This window comes from Morchella importuna (assembly GCF_003444635.1).
Source record: "Morchella importuna strain M04M26 chromosome Unknown Morimp01GS035, whole genome shotgun sequence".
Classification (NCBI taxonomy): domain Eukaryota; kingdom Fungi; phylum Ascomycota; class Pezizomycetes; order Pezizales; family Morchellaceae; genus Morchella; species Morchella importuna.
Genome location: NW_025763432.1, coordinates 364590 through 380738, shown reverse-complemented (window position 1 = coordinate 380738; position 16149 = coordinate 364590). Strand labels below are relative to the sequence as shown.

The 16149-nt window shown below is 49.0% G+C and overlaps 5 protein-coding genes across 5 annotated transcripts; 4 read left to right on the top strand and 1 right to left on the bottom strand.

Moving 5' to 3' along the window:
• Positions 1-407: 407 nt before the first annotated feature.
• On the top strand, positions 408-1624 carry LAJ45_09339 (uncharacterized protein; the record flags this gene model as incomplete). The annotated part of the gene is made up of 6 exons (XM_046118882.1): positions 408-829; positions 885-1198; positions 1277-1313; positions 1413-1439; positions 1500-1524; positions 1610-1624. 6 exons carry the CDS (start codon positions 408-410, stop codon positions 1622-1624), a joined length of 840 nt encoding a protein of 279 aa, XP_045967960.1.
• A 1367-nt stretch (positions 1625-2991) lies between these two features.
• On the top strand, positions 2992-3453 carry LAJ45_09338 (uncharacterized protein; the record flags this gene model as incomplete). Its single annotated transcript, XM_046118881.1, has 1 exon — positions 2992-3453. The coding sequence occupies one exon, from the start codon at positions 2992-2994 to the stop codon at positions 3451-3453; it is 462 nt and encodes a 153-aa protein (XP_045967959.1).
• Positions 3454-5145: 1692 nt separating this feature from the next.
• LAJ45_09337 (uncharacterized protein) lies at positions 5146-5865 on the top strand (the record flags this gene model as incomplete). Its single annotated transcript, XM_046118880.1, has 1 exon — positions 5146-5865. One exon carries the CDS (start codon positions 5146-5148, stop codon positions 5863-5865), a length of 720 nt encoding a protein of 239 aa, XP_045967958.1.
• A 1311-nt stretch (positions 5866-7176) lies between these two features.
• LAJ45_09336 (uncharacterized protein) lies at positions 7177-9274 on the bottom strand (the record flags this gene model as incomplete). The annotated part of the gene is made up of 8 exons (XM_046118879.1): positions 7177-7623; positions 7979-8056; positions 8114-8171; positions 8255-8572; positions 8641-8694; positions 8765-8774; positions 8843-9083; positions 9218-9274. The coding sequence occupies 8 exons, from the start codon at positions 9272-9274 to the stop codon at positions 7177-7179; spliced, it is 1263 nt and encodes a 420-aa protein (XP_045967957.1).
• Positions 9275-10680: 1406 nt separating this feature from the next.
• LAJ45_09335 (uncharacterized protein) lies at positions 10681-11140 on the top strand (the record flags this gene model as incomplete). The annotated part of the gene is made up of 2 exons (XM_046118878.1): positions 10681-10718; positions 10891-11140. 2 exons carry the CDS (start codon positions 10681-10683, stop codon positions 11138-11140), a joined length of 288 nt encoding a protein of 95 aa, XP_045967956.1.
• Between the last annotated feature and the right edge of the window lie 5009 nt (positions 11141-16149).

The window sequence follows — 16149 nt, the reverse complement described above, 5'->3', positions numbered from 1 at the left end:
TTTTTTGAAGCGCAACCCATGAACAAAATTCGATTCATCACAGCATAAAGAACAACAAATTGTTTTACAGGATATTATACCCAGTGTTTTTACTGCACGCCTAGGTATTTAGGTAAACACATACCCGGATATCAGGTATAAGAATTTTCTATAGCTCCTGGGCTATAGCTAGCTACATTTTATATAGATATTTACCTATTTTATCCCTTAGCCATCAGGCCAAACTTCCAGGTATTTAATCTACTAGAAGCCTAGGTAGTTGGAAGTAGTAATGTTTTTGATCGGGCGTGCAGGGAAGTTCAAAACAGGTCTGGGCGCGTCAGACAAGGCTGAGAGTCATCATCTTTATATTCACTCTACAACCATAAAACTCAGCATATCGCACCAGACAAATATCGACATACAACATGGCTGAGATTGTTGGTTTTACGGCAAGCATTATCGCTATCGTGGAGCTGGTCAGAAAAGCGACCACCCTGAGTTACGAATATCTTCGCGGGGTAAGACGAGCGCCAAAGGACCTAGGAGATCTTGTATGCGAGCTAGGAACCCTTGGAAAAGTCCTGATTTCGGTTCAACATATAGCAGACCAGAGTACCCAAAAGTTACACGTACTGCACTCACTCAGCCATAATAATGGCCCATTGCATGGAATTGCTACGGAGTTAAATGCGGTCATATCAAAGCTTGAATCTGCGAGTAAGACAGGGTTTAGAGGGTCCGTGGAAAGACTAAAATGGCCTTTACAAGAGGCGGAAACAATGCAACATATATCGAGAATCGAACGGTATAAATCATTATTCATATTTGCTTTGAGTGCTGATCAAATGTAAGGCTTAATTCGAGAAAGAGAATTTTCAATGAATACTAACTGAACCGTAAAGATCGCTTTCAAATGACCTCACGAAAAGCGTCCAGAAAACAGAACTCAACATCCAACTAATTGAAAAACTTACACAGAATACAATTATAGGTGTTCGAGATATCAGCAACTTAGTCCAGGGCACAAACCTATCTGTTGAAGCTGTCCAGAACATTGTCGAGAACACGAGTCTTACACTAAACAATATCCGAACACTTGCAGAGGGGACCAGTTCCACCGTTCGAGACACGAATTTTGTTGTTCAAGATATTAGGAGAGATTTAAATTTAGGTCGCACTAATAGTGCCATTAAAGATATAGATACTCAACAATGTGGTAAGTGTTAGGGTCTCGTCTGGTTTCCATGTCGGTGGATGCCTAACTAGTAGTTGTTTATCAGCTGAGAAACGTAAGTGTGTGCTGGATTGGTTATCACCAGAACACTTTCACGGTAAGCACGACGAAATCAGAAAACGTAGGCAACCGAATACAGCTCAATGGATTTTACAAACGCCCGAGTATGTGGGCTGGCGTATGTGTCAAAGTCAAGGGCGGTTGCTTTGGGGCCATGGTATCCGTAGGTAACCAAATTTCATGAAATTATCGTGCCCAATGCTAAAAGAGATATCCCTAATAGCGGGTGCCGGAAAAACATTCCTAAGGTATAATTTATTCTGTTTGCTAGATAATATATAGGATTATGACCGTTCTTCAATGACTAGAGCTGACAATTATGGCCAAAATCAGTTCTGCAGTGATTGATCATCTAAAATCTCAGACAGCATCAGAGGGCTACGGCGTGGCCTACATATATTTCGATTACCAGAATCTTGATCAACAGAGCCCCGAAAATGTCATTACCAGCCTCATAAAACAGCTAGCGTATCAGTTACCAAGCCTTCATGCTGGGATCGAGACACTCCACGCAAAATATCAGCACGAAGGGAGGAGACCTAATATTGAGGAGATATATTCGACCTTACTCGAAGTTACACGTTCTTTTCCCCAAACCTATTTTGTTTTCGACGCCCTAGACGAGTACGATGAAAATAGCCAACGGAATGAACTCCTTGAATTATTTCATTCCATGTCAAGAGACAGGATGAATATATTCATAACCAGTAGGCCCTACCCCGAAGATGTCCAAGAATCACTTCGAAATGCGGTAAAAATAGATATTTTGGCAAGGGAGGAAGATATACGTCTTTATATCAAGGAGAAAATTAGCAACAACCCGCGTGCAAAACGCCTTTGTCAAGGAAATCGCAATCTTGAAAGGAGGATTATGTCTGAGCTTGTAGACTGTTCTCAAGGGATGCAAGTAGTATACTCACGCCGTTTTTGCTTATCATTCTAACAGGTCTAGGTTTTTGTTGGTTCATTTTCACATTAAGCATATTTGCGAGCAAACGACAAAAAACCAAATTATGATAGCGCTGGAAAGACTTAAGAATTCTCCTACCGGGGAAAGACCTTTAGATCCAACATATAACAGGGCCATGGAGAGTATCCGTAGGCAAGGTGGTTCTTGCCTTTCCTTGGCCTTGAAAATCTTCGTATGGTTAGTCAATTCTCGGCGAACCCTTACTATAGAAGAGATACAAATCGCAGTATCTATTCGAGAGAATTCATTTGTTCTAGACGACGGAGATTTCCCAGATAGGGTTACTCTTCTCGGAGTTTGTGTTGGCCTAGTCATTATCGACGAAAGCAGCCGAACTATCCGGCTAGCCCATTATACAGTTAAGGAATATTTCATCAGGACATGCGTCATCTCCCCACTACACTCAAGCTACCAAGTCGTCAATAATTGTGTTACCTATCTCTTATTTGATGTGTTCACTGAGGGTGCCTGCATGTCGAATGATGAGGTTAGAGCTCGATACAAATCATGCCAATTCTTTGATTATTCAGTGCGTTATTTGACCGGCCATCTGGTGGTATGTAACGAGGAGCTATCAAATGATATCATTCACAAATTCGTAACATCACCGGGCAACGTATCCTCTTACTTACAGGCCAAAAATTTTCCCGAAAACTCTGGAAAACACACAGCCTATGATAGTTTCCCAAAACAACAACAACCACTGCACGTAGCAGCAGCTCTTGGACATCGTAAAGTCATCGAGATGCTATTGGCCGGTGGGAGCAGTATTTCAGTTCTGGATAGTCATAAGCAGACTGCTCTCCACGTCGCGGCGTCCGAGGGTCAAGAACTTGTGACTGAATTACTTATTCAGAAGGGAATCGATACATCAATTCATAATCACCACGGAAAGACCGCGTTACATCTAGCAGCACTCAAAGGCTATGAAGAAGTTGTTCGAGTTTTACTCTGCAATGGAGCCGACATATCAGCCTGCGACTACCTTGGGTATACGGCACTTCATTATGCAACTATCGGCGATCTCAATACCAACCCCAGTCCCAAAACATCCGATCCTAGTTCCCTGAGGGGCGTTGGAGTAGTTCGACTTTTACTTGAAAAAGGAACGAGTGCTTCTTCGAAGACTAATAGTGGGCGTACAGCGCTCCACATAGCTGCTCACCGGGGAAACGAGGAGGCTACTCGGCAACTATTATCTGTTTAACTCCTATTGAAGCTTCGGCCCAAGATAATTTCGGACAAACCCCTCTACACCTTGCTGTTTCGAGACTAAACGAAAACATCGTCCAAATATTAGTTGAAAATAGAGTAGCCGATTTCTCAATGATAGACAACAATGGATACAATGCTTTAGACATTGCCGCTAGGAAAGATCACTTAGAACTATCACGGTATCTTCTCGAAAATGGGGGAACACGCAACATTAATCCTCACCGGGTACAGAAAATTACTCTAGATTCAATCGAGAACCTCCTCAAAAAAGGTGTCAACATCTCCGCTTCAAATCCGCATGGGGGGATATACTACACTTGGCTATTAAGCATACTAGTCTAGAGATAATTAAGCTTTTTCTCGAACAAGGCGCCGATATCTTAGCATTGGATAATCATGGTGACAGCACGCTACATCTAGCTCTCAGGAATAGGTTTGGCCTATCTATGGCCAAGCTTCTCATCGAAAAAGGCGCGGACATCTCTGGGGTAGATGAATACGGAAATAGTCCTCTACACCTAGCTCTCTGGAACAAAGATTATGACCCATCTGTGGCCGAGCTTCTCATCGAAAAAGGCGCGGACATCTCTGGAGTAGATCAATACGGAAATAGTGCTCTACACCTAGCTCTCGGGAACAATTATCAATCTGTGGCCGAGCTTCTCATCGAAAAAGGTGCGGATATCTCTGGATTAGATCAATACGGAAATAGTGCTCTACACCTAGCTCTCGGGAACAATTATCGATCTGTGGCCGAGCTTCTCATCGAAAAAGGCGCGGACATCTCTGGGGTAGATGAATACGGAAATAGTCCTCTACACCTAGCTCTCTGGAACAATTATCAATCTGTGGCCGAGCTTCTCATCGAAAAAGGCGCGGACATCTCTGAGTTAGATCGAAAAGGAAAAAGTGCTCTACGCACAGTTCTCGGATTTAATACATATAACCGATCCACGATCATCGACCCCCCCCCCCCCCAAAATAAGTTTTGGATTTAATATCATGAAGAAAACACGGGCGAAACCCCTCGATGGATCGGTAAGGATGTAGGGGCAGCAAGTTGGCCCAGGAAATAGTATCAGACTTCTTTACGTGTGTAGATTTAGTTATAATTACATTCGTGGTGGGGACTTCTTTTCCTACATATTTTTCTTGGTTGATGATTTTCTTGGTTCCATCGTTTTTTTGGTTATTGCATACCTGCTTCTCGTTATTGGTAGTAGGAGTCCTGGTTGATATAATGAGAGGCGTTGTGTTTTATTACTTTCATTAGGTGACTGGGTACTGGGAAGTTGTGGTTTCTTATTTCGCTTTTCTTTATGACCGAATTAAAGTCACATTGATTTGTGTTTGGATAAACGGATATTTGTGAAACTAGTATTTGTTAAACAGCCACCATGGGCATGGATAAACTTGCTACTAAATCAGTGCAATGAAAGAGCTTCATTGACGCAACCACGAGGGATAAGCATACATAGGCATCACTTCAAATATCTGACTTTTCCTGACCCACGATACCAAGCTACCCCAACATATACAGAGTCTCAACGCATCACTCGCAGTCGCAATAAATACTGCACAAACTATCATTTCCCCGCCAAGAGCTCCAGCGGGACACGCACGTGACCCACCGACCCCACCAAACCTCACCATCTCCTCCTACCCTCGCCCACCAAAACTCACGATGACAGCCCCACCCCCCGACCCGTCCGATGCCACTCCAAAAACACTAATATCCCAAGGCGCCGAAGCACTCGTCTACCGCACGACCTTCCTCGTCCCCACGCTCCCCGCACTACTCAAGCACCGCCCCCGCAAGACCTACCGCCACCCAACGCTCGACGCACGCCTAACCAAGCACCGAGTCCTCTCCGAAGCCCGCCTCCTCGTCCGCGCGCGCGGCCTCGGCATCCCCGTGCCGGCGGTCTACTTCGTCGACGAGGCGAATGGCTCCATCTTCATGGAGTGGATCGACGGGTCCAGTGTTCGGCAGGTGCTGGATGCGATCCTGGCATCGCCGGGGGGCGAGGGCAAGGTGGACGCCATGATGGTTCGTGTGGGAGAGGCCGTCGGGAGACTGCATAAGGCGGATATTGTCCATGGGGACTTGACGACCAGTAACCTGATGGTCCGGAAGGTTGGGGGGGTGGAAGAGCAGGAGGGCGGCGCGGGCGAGGTTGTGTTGATTGATTTTGGGCTGGGCCAGGTCAGCACGCAGGAGGAGGATAAGGCCGTGGATCTGTATGTGCTGGAGAGGGCGTTCAGTAGTACGCATCCGAAGGCGGAGAAGCTGTTTGAGGATGTGTTGAGCGCTTATGGGAGGAGCTGGAAGGGGGGGAAGACGGTGCTGAGGAGGCTGCAGGATGTGAGGATGAGGGGGAGGAAGAGGAGTATGCTGGGGTAGAAGTAATAGTAATAAAAATCAATTCTACTACCGGTTACCACTGTGCATTGGAAATAAAGCCCGGTACCCCGTATATCTATTATTCACCACACACTGTAAATGTACGGGTTCCGGCGTAGGCTGTCTATATCAATACTCCTGTAGACATATCTGTAGAAGGTCACCTATACATACATAGGCTTTTACAGCTTTTTTTTCACTCGTATTTTTGTGAATACAGCAATATATGTGCAGTATTGCCAGTGTTACACTTATGCTCAAGCAGCTTGGTTTCAATTCAAGTAGGACACCCGAAAATCAGGTCTCCAAAATAATAGATATAGCCTCTCATAGTGATCCATACTAATAAAAGCTCACCTATGGACAAACCTATAAGATGCACTTTGTATCAACACCATTTCGGTTATGAGTTATTTATTCCAGTCACCACAAATCACTCGGTTGGGTCTAACAGCCAAAAAAAAAATATCATAAGCTAACTAGATCTATTCTATGTATAATCGCCTTGTAACCCCATGACACCTCATGATCTTGCACCGCCCATGACCGGAAGACACGAAAAAGACAGCGTAAACATTACTCTAAAAAACGAAAAGAAAAGAAAAGAAAAAAAAAACGACCCCAATATATAAAACAACAACCGCTATCCATGGGGCAATTAAATAAGTCCTCATTCAATATCTACTGCTCAAGCCCTCACCAGTTGAAATACATAGTCGTTGGCTGCTCATATGTAGGTCCGCCTGTAAAGAGGGTTTGTTGTCCTGTCTTGCTGTCCTGCCTCGCTGCCCTATTCTTGGATGAATTGGCTGCATCCTCGTCTTCCTCCTTCTATCTCTTTCTTACATGTGAATATACTGAATATCATTCTCATTCATCACGATAAAATAACAGCGCCATCTAGCTACATGTAGTATTCTCGATCATCATCACTTTCATGCCTACCATATCGCAAGCCGGAGTGAATTGAAGTATTTAATTCAGGCTTACTTTAGCCCAGCATTGATCTTCTAGAGCTCGATTCCTAATTTCGCGCATAATCCTTCTATTGGTGGTGCATGATTTCAACATCATCAGATCTCACTCTCACCCGCACACACGAGTCAGCACGCATGATTCTCCATGCGCTGCGCCGCCCCCGGCACTTGTATCTAGATCTACCCATATCACCACGCACTCTATACCGGGTCGGAACACATCAACGCAAAACCAAAACACGCCAAAACAACAGGACGGCATTTCTACAGACATTAGTAATGTATCTATCTATTTTTCCACCCCGCCACCCCGCCACCCCGCCCCCCCTCTCTACTACTCCAACAAATCCACCCCCACCCCCCTCAACGCCTCCACCGCCCAGCCCGGATACCGCCCCCTATCACCCTGATACCACTCCTCAAAAAACCCCTTCACAAACGCCGGAAACCGGTCCTCCACCACCGCCTCCCTCGCGCGGGCCATCAGCGCCAGCAGCCACGCCACATTATGCATCGTGAGCAGATGCGCGCCCACCGTCTCCTTCGCCACAAGGTGGTGGATGTATGCCTTTGTGATTCCCATGCCCTTGGCTGTGTATGTTTCGCCCTCGGATGCGTATGAGGGCGGGCAGATGGATGAGTTGAGGAGCGGGGGCGCGGGCGAGTCGAGCGGGCGGCAGACGGGGCATTGGCAGTGCGGGTCGATGGGGGTGAAGTCGGTGGCGTAGGTTGAGGAGCGGAGGTTGAGGACGCCGGAGGAGGTTATGGCGTTGCCGAAGCGCTGTAGTGGGTGGTTAGAGTTGAGTTGGGGAGATTTATGGAGTGGGGGAGGGGGTGTTTTATAAAAGGGGATACGTGGGGGGGGGTTAATAATGCCGGTGACTGGAAAGGGAGGCCGCTTCTTCGAGTGGGATGTATAGATGTCACCCCTCCAAAAGTGTGAATCGAAAACTGGTGATCAGATCATTGACCCCCGGAGTTTCCAGACCTATAGCCTTTTGTGGGTGGCGTATCTATAAACACCCTTGCTATAGCGGCCTCCGTTTTTCCGGTCACGGGTATCATTGACCCCTCACATAGTCCAGATGTCTTCTTCTCCTCCCCTTGTAGATAAAAAGTTGGACAGGGAGACTCACAGCTGTGCGGGTGCCCCAGACGCAGTCAAACATGTCGGCACCCAGTGCGACGGAGACTATCAGGTCCTCCGGATATCCCTTCTTCCACCATCAACCGCCGCTCTCAAACGGTACAAGAGGAAAGGAGGGACCTACCACGCCCATGACATATCTCGGCTTCCCCTCCGGCAGCATCTCCGTACACGCCTTCACCCTACCCTCAAATCTCCATCAGCACCCCCTCCCAATCAATCCTCGCCACTGTCCCCCCCAAAAAGGTAACAAAAAAATACCTACACTTTACAATAACTCTCCTTCTCCTCCCCACCACTCAATCCACCAATCGCAATCCCCGGCGTCCCCCTCTTCACCATCTCCTCACAACACTCCCTCCTCATCTCCAGATCCAGCCCTCCCTGTATGATACAGAACAGGTTCTGCCTACTCGCATACGTCTGTCCCTCTACGGCCGCCATTGGATCCGGCTTCGAGTGCTCCTCAATACACCTATCCAACCAGCGCACAGACCGCAGCATGGCCTCGCGCATACGCTCAGTGTCGGCCGACGTCGTGGCGATCACGTCGTCGAGCTGCATGATGATGTCGGAGCCGATGCTGTGCTGCAGCGCGATGGAGTGCTCGGGGTCAGGAGCATGGGCGTGCCGTCATGCGGGGAGAGGAACTCGACGCCGCGCTCGGTGACGGTGGCCAGGTCGAGGAGAGACACCATTTGGAACCTAGCCAGTCAGTCAGTATTAATGCTCCCTACGTGCAACTTCTCTGCTGGGGAGGGGAGGGGAGCGAAACCCGCCGCTGTCTAGATGGAAGAGAGTGTCAGCTACTGGTACTGCTACTACGGCGAGGGGCGGAGACGGGGGTGCGCACCGGTGAGGATGTTATGGGGCCATGACTGCAGCGCGTGCGCACCCTTGATGGTGTCGAGCACCTCCTGCCCGGGACGGAGGCCGAGGTGGTAGGTGTTGTTTAGGCAGAGGCGGCATCCCGTAGCTTCTAGCTGCTCCGGGGTCAGGCCCTTCAGCGAGCCCTGGGTTGCGACAGGCATGAACAGCGGCGTCTGGACCGTGCCGTGGGGGAGCTGTAGGATCGAGGCTCGGGCTCTTGTGGTCTACATTTAATATCACCGCGCTGTTATTAGCTATAATCTACACATGTGTATGCGTGTGTCTCTGGCGAGCTATCTACATGTATGTAGCTAGGTGCAGAAAAAAAAAAAAGAAGAGACAGAAAAGGGGGACCGACAGAGCAGCGGGCTGTAAGCTCAAACTTGAGGGCCGACGGTATGGTCGTTTTCGCCATTTGCTTGAGCATCAGCAGTATCTCCGTGTGTGTGCGGGTGCGGTGCGTATACGGGTTTCAGGACCCTCCTTCGATAGCACGTATGTATGTACCTAGCAGCTAGACAGAAGCAAAATATTGAGGGGTGTGGTGGTGGTGGTGGTGGTGGTGGTGGTGGTGGGGGGGTTACAGGGTTAGGGCTCTCCCCTCCTCCTAGTTAAAGAGAGAGCCTCCTTCACAGGTGGTCACTCGGGGTAACTAAGGGTCAGGTTTTAACTGGTAACACAGTAAGGTACCGTATAACCGTACATACCGTACCGCTGTTATCGATAACTACATGTACATCCTGCGCGGCGGGTACAGACATGAGCTCTCCACATGTTCTTAAGAAATCTTACTCGAGATTGCCGTCGCAGCTGGAACACGGTGAAACATTCACTTGTGGAAAGCGCTAGTATTGTAATATATGCCCTTATGACATAGCTAGATATATATATATATAATTATAGTTATAAGCTTCGCACGCAATTGTAACAATATGCACTAATTGCGCACGTGCGCTGCATAAGCTGGGAAGAAAAATTTAGTTGAGGGCAGACAGACAGACAGACAGACAGACAGCTAGCTTGCTAGCTAGCTAGCATCAGCTACTGTTTCATAGTTGATGTGTACCTGTGCGAGTGTGAGTATGTGTGTGCGTGAAAAATTCAAATTCTTTAATTATTTGATATGCCACTCCACTAGGAGCGCGACAGTGACAGGTTCTGTTTGCAATACTTTCTTTACTCGAGCTCTCCTCTCGTGTTTATCTGCCTTGACGTACACGTTTGGCCTTGGGGGCACTTTTCATTTCGAATTTCAGGGGCCGAGCGAGCGGCGGTGGGACGTAGGACACTACTGTGGTCTGCGGGTCACGAGACGGAGAGACAGGACATACATGAGATACAGACAGACACAGACACAGAGAGACAGACAGCTATCCAGACTACCACCCAGTCAGCCAGCCATCCTAGCTATCTATCCCACTACGCAATCCGGGAGTACAACCCCCAAACCTCACCACAAACCAAACCACAGCTAACATCGACATCGACGGCGACAACAAACAGCATGCAAATGTTCCACTAAACACAAACACACCTACCTCACTGCTCAATTCCACCACCCCTCTCTCCCCCTCTCTGTAAATTGCCCACCAATCCCTCCCCACCCTTCTCACCCCTCCTTCAGCCCCGCCCGTTCTTTCCAGAATTCGCATCGGGCCCCATCGGCCACGGTGCGCTTTTTCGCGCAGTTGCACGTCCTCTCACTCGGCGCCGATAAGCTAGCTAGCATGCTGCCACTCCAACCCATGGCCAGCCAGACAGACAGACAACGCGGCTCTGTGGAGGGAGGGGTGGAGAACGTCTAGCTATCCTATCCTATCTATGTACCTATCTACAATTTCTCACTCAACCCTAGCTAGGTACGTACAACATCTGTGCGCCCCACCAGTTCGCAGCCAGCCCGATCCCTCTCGCCCCTCCTGCCCCTCCTTCCTACTCTTCTATCGCTCCATATCAATTTCTCCTTTCTCAAACAAGCTAGCCAACAACCCAAAAAAACCCACTTTGGGCTGAGCACTTATGTATGTGTAGCTGTAATTTACCCAGTCCAGCCCAGCCAGTCAGCATCCCCGGAATGTTTTCCCCTTCTTTTTATCCCAGGGTTAGGGTTAGGTTGGATTTCTCGCCACGAGATTTGCACACACACAGGCAGACAGGGGAGGTTGGGAAGAAGGCAGGGAAGAAGGAAGAGGTGGGTAGGGAGGTGTTGTTCATCACTGCAAAACACAGATGGCGATGGACGGCATGGGCATGGGCGTGGGCGATTTCGGGCGTTCAGTGAGGGATTACAGGTGTCAGGTACGGTACGGTGTGTGGGTATGGTGCGAACGGTGAGTAGGTATGGATTGGTTTTTGGTATGGGTGGGTTTGGGGGGGGGGGGGGGGGGGAGTGGAAATAGAACAGAACAGATCAGAACAGCTATATCGATAGGATAGGATGGGATGGTGGTGGATGGTGGTGGATGGTGGTGGTGGTGGTGGTAGGTAAGGTGGAAATAATAATAATAATATGGAAAAAAAAAACAGATCTACCGCTGGATCCGCGAGCGGCAGCATCAGCTTAATGATCATCACAAGGAAAGCTGCTTGCTTGCTTTACTGTACCTACCTACAGACCTAGTTAGCTACTGGCCCGGTGGGTGCGTGCGAAGGGAGAAGGGGGGGGTACGGTAGATCGAGCATTCCGCGCACGAGGAGCCGGAGAAGCAGGACGAGTGGTAGTGGTGGTGGTGGTGGTGGTATCGAATTGCAGTGTCTGGAGGGGGCAGATATCGATTATCGATAAATCGATATCGATACAGTGCTGCTAGCTGTTAATTATACCTAGTACCTACATGGTTGCGATATCGATAGATACGGTACCTCATGTAGCCTACAGACCAGGCCAGGGCAGGGCAGGGCATGGTATGTAGGTACTGTGGGTACTAGGTTATAGAGGAGACGAGAAAAAAGTCAAGAGTACTCTACGTACGTCGAGGGGAGGGAATTGCGGTTTAGCGAGCGAGCGAGCGAGCACTCAAAATAGCGCCGACGTCGGACCCCAAACTAAAACTGAAAATACTGTGCGCGCGCATATATACGATAGGGCAGGGTAGGATAGGATATGGGTTACAATCGCAGAGTCTGTTTCTAAGGTACGTTTCGCAATTAACGTAACGTATAAGCTTAAGCCCGATCGAGATCGATCACCAAGCACCCACCACCGACCGGGTGGGCGACTTCACTTCACTTCACCACCGGGGGCCGGGGGCCATCAAGCAACAACCACACAAACCAAGGCTGCGATCTGGCTATAATCTAACGCCGATAGGTGTGACGTTTCTGCGCTTTGTCTCCTTGTTTGTAAATTGTGCCTACTTACTCAGCGAGCGAGCGGTGGTGCGGTGTGATCTCGTATGTTGAGAGTGAACGTTTCGATTCACCTGATTTAGCCTGTGCGATTCAATTGCGCCGATGGAGATCTAGCAAGCAACAACAGCGGGTGAGGGTGAGGGTGAGGGTGAGGGCAAGCTAGTAGGGGGGGGAAGACTATAATAGAACAAGATATCGCGCGATAAATTACTTCTGGTTTGCAAGAAGAAAGAAACAGAAACAGAAACAGAAACACAGGCAGGAAATATACAGTTCATTATTGATGATAAATGATGATGCATATGATGATGATGATGAGAGCACTACGACTAGAGTACTATGACATTATATTACATGTCACTGCAAGAGAGAGAGAGAGAGCAGTAGAGTACTAGCCTTGGACTGCTTAGCTTGTAACTTGTAACTACTAGCCTGTTTCGTTTCGTTTCAACTCCTCCTCCTTCCTCCTTCCTCCTTGACCCTTCCTTCACCAGCACTACACAAGTAGGCAAAATACCGCACGTACTATACCACCGGGTAAACGCGATTCCGCCATCACAGTCCTCTCCCCCCCTCTGACTGTCACAAGAGCCCTCACTCACTCACTCACTCACTCACATCCAGCCTAGCTAGCCAGTTTGCCAGCCTCACGCAAGTCACCCTCACCGGTTTCATCCCATGATCAACCACCCTGCCAAACGAGTGACAATCCGTGATTCCCGCACCCTACCTACCTCTGAGCTCTCCAGCCTCTGGCCTATCGCCACATATCGCACCTCCATGACGCGTCACCTGAGTGTAGTGAGTGAGTGAACTGTGAGTGAGTGAGTGGATGAGTGAGTGTCGGTGCAATCGTGGCATGATCGTGGCGTATTAACCTTGATGGCCCATGGATGGGCCATGGGGAATTAGGGAGAGTTATGCCTCTGGCTCTTTTCTCTGGCTCGACAGAGATGTCTGGGGCGTACTAGCTAGCTGGGTAGCAAGAAGAAGAAGAGCAGTGGTTCGTAAGCTATAATTGTAAACCACTGAGAAAACCCCCGCACATCACCCCTCACATCCAACAATCCCAGGCTTTCCTCTACCTGGGATCCAAAGATCCGCAAGTAAAAAAGGAAAATAGAAAAAATCTCGTGTTTTTTGTGTGTAGACTCGTAGAGTAGGTACATGTGCTTCTCTTTTGTTTTTCCCATCTAGCTAGCTAGCGTACACTACGCACTGGGCCCCCGGCCCCCGTTCCATCATCCATCCTTCGCTCGGTTCCGAGCAGTTGGGTGTTTTGTGGGGTAATTCTTATGATTTCCCTCCCCCACTGTGCTACTCAGCTAGCTCTACATACGAATATACCCTACCGTACCCTACGCTACCCGTGTGTGCACGTGTGGTCCCGGAGCTCCACGCCGATAATAATAATAAATAATAATAAAAAATACATACAATTGCGATATCAAAAGCCGCCCCGCGCACACAGCGCCGTCGCCTACTCGCTCGTCTCGCGTGAAAACCGGTAACCATAAAAAAAAACAAAAAAAAACAAGATGAAGATCTCACACACCGCAGTTGGTAGTGGCTCGGGCAGCAGCCAGTCCCGAGAGAGGGGGCTAGGGAGGGAGAGGGTCAGCCCACGATCACGAACATGTGGTCGGCCGCCATACGGTAGGTAGGTACGGCGCGCGCGGCGCAGATCTGATCTGATCACCCGGCTACGCTGCTCCGACCGAGTGCGTCGAGTCGGACTCGGTCAGCCGGGGTCGGGTCGCTCGCTCGCACGCGTCAGTCAGCCCGTCCGGGGGCCGAGAGAGGCGCCTCGGCAGGCAGGAAGGAAGGCGGGATGGCAGCAGGCGCGATGACGGTGGCTCGTTTCATGGCTAGACATCCTGCTACATGTGCCCTACAAATACTCACATATACATACATAAGTAGGTATCCATACACCTATGTATGTATGCAGGCCCAAGTATGGTATGTATGTATGCACCAAACGCCGGGCCTCCCCTCAACCAGCCAGCTGCTAGCTAAACATGTAGGTCCACACACTCCACTCACTACGATGATCTGGAGAGTGTGAAAAGTCTCCTCCTCCTCTCTCCAGTCCTGCGAACTTTTGCGTTCGGCCCCCAATGCGATGACCTCCGAGCTCCGTCAGAACCCAAAAAGCTCAGGCCTGGATCTGACCTCGCATCACTTTTTCATGTTTCCCGGGCAGGACGAGGAGGGAGAAGGAGGGAGGGAAGGATTGGACCAGAGCCCACGACGGCGACGATGATCATGGAGAAAAAAAAGCTGGTCAGCGAGTAGGTAAAGTAGGTGTGAATAGCAATGTAGGTAAGTAAGCAGGAAGGACCTGTAGCAATGCGGTTGGATGCCCCTCTATCCAATGAGGTCGTGTCGTCATCATCGGGGGTGGGAATACCCGACGTCAACGCGCAGATCAGTGTCTTCCAGGGTCAGGGTTTTGGTCAAGGTTTTTTTTGGGGGAGAGGAGGGAGGGAGGGTGCACTACTAGAGTAGAGTAGCTACCAAGATCTGGGCGGGATTTAGAAGTCGGAGCAGCGCAGGAAAAGAAAGAAAGAAAATTTTGTAGAGGTACATGTTTAGCTGGTACATAATTGCATTTTTTTTTTTCCTTCTCTCTCTCCACGTGCAGAGGAGGGAGCCAGTGAAAGAAAGCTTGGCTGGAGCTGCTGGTGGATATGATGCGGATAAGTGTATTCCCCGGGTATGTACGATGGATATTTTGAGTGCTCTCTACCTATGGTAGAGCAGGGCAGAGCACAAGAGCAATTCCAGAGAGACCAGAGGACTCGAGTGCCCCTACATGCCATACCATACCATACCTACACTTTCCCAGCTTTCCCTCTCCACCAAAGAGAATTCAAAACTCCGCGTAATGAAATGACAAGTCTCCACTCTACAACGCAGCACAGCACCGGCGCAAACCAGCTAGCTAGCTTGTATCTAGCCAGCTACTCTAGCTGGGTTGTGTAGGTACCGGTACATGTGCTCAAAGTACCTATCTACCTCTCTACTCAATTGAATGAATCCCTCGACCCTCCTCCGGTCCCCTCCACCCAACGAGCGCGGCGCCATATGTCAAAGTATCACAGGTTGCATTCTCGTCACATCACTTCTAGCTCAGTTTTGGAGTCTGCACACAATCGGCCACATACTCTCTGCTGCTAGAGCAGCTAGTTGTAGCTACTGTAGTTAGTGAGCTACCAAGCAGGCTTGTTAGGTTTAATTCTGTATGTGTTATTTTATTTTTCTTTTCTTTTCTTTTCTGCTTTCTTCGTCCTTTAGTTTGGTGGGCCTCTTTCATTTTCTTTTTTCATTTTCGTTTTCGTTTTTTTTTACCTTTGCGAAAAAGAAGAAGCAGGAGATGGTTAATTCGGCACCTTCGGAATGTACAGCGGCCGGGTTTCGGCGACGACGATCATTCCGTGGGGGGGGGGGGGTGAAAAAAGTGTTCTCTATCTTCCCTGGAAGAAAAAAAGAAAAGGAAAAGGTGATTTGATCCTGTCGGTCCGGTACTTTTTTCTTCTTTGCGCTGCTGATCAGGAACCGGAATGATGGGTAGGTAAAGTAGATGGGGGCCGGGGGCCGGGTGGGAAGGTGATGATGATGGGGGTGATCCGGGTAGAGTCAAAGTAGTTGAGTAGATACTCGAGAAGATCCCTTTTTTTGATTCTGCCTATGGAGGTGGATAGGAGTGGATATGGGATATGTAGGTCGGTGGAGAGGATAATGTAGTGGTGGAGAGAGGTTTAGAGACCTGGCGAAGGAGACTAGAGGCTCAATATTCTAAGGCAAACCCGGCTTTTGCATATGTGAGCAGCCGGCACATTCTTATTCGTCATTCGTGGGGTCTTGGGGGGGGGGGGGGGGAGGCGTGTAGTAGGTAGAGTACCTCCTACTCTAGCTGCCCACATACATACACAT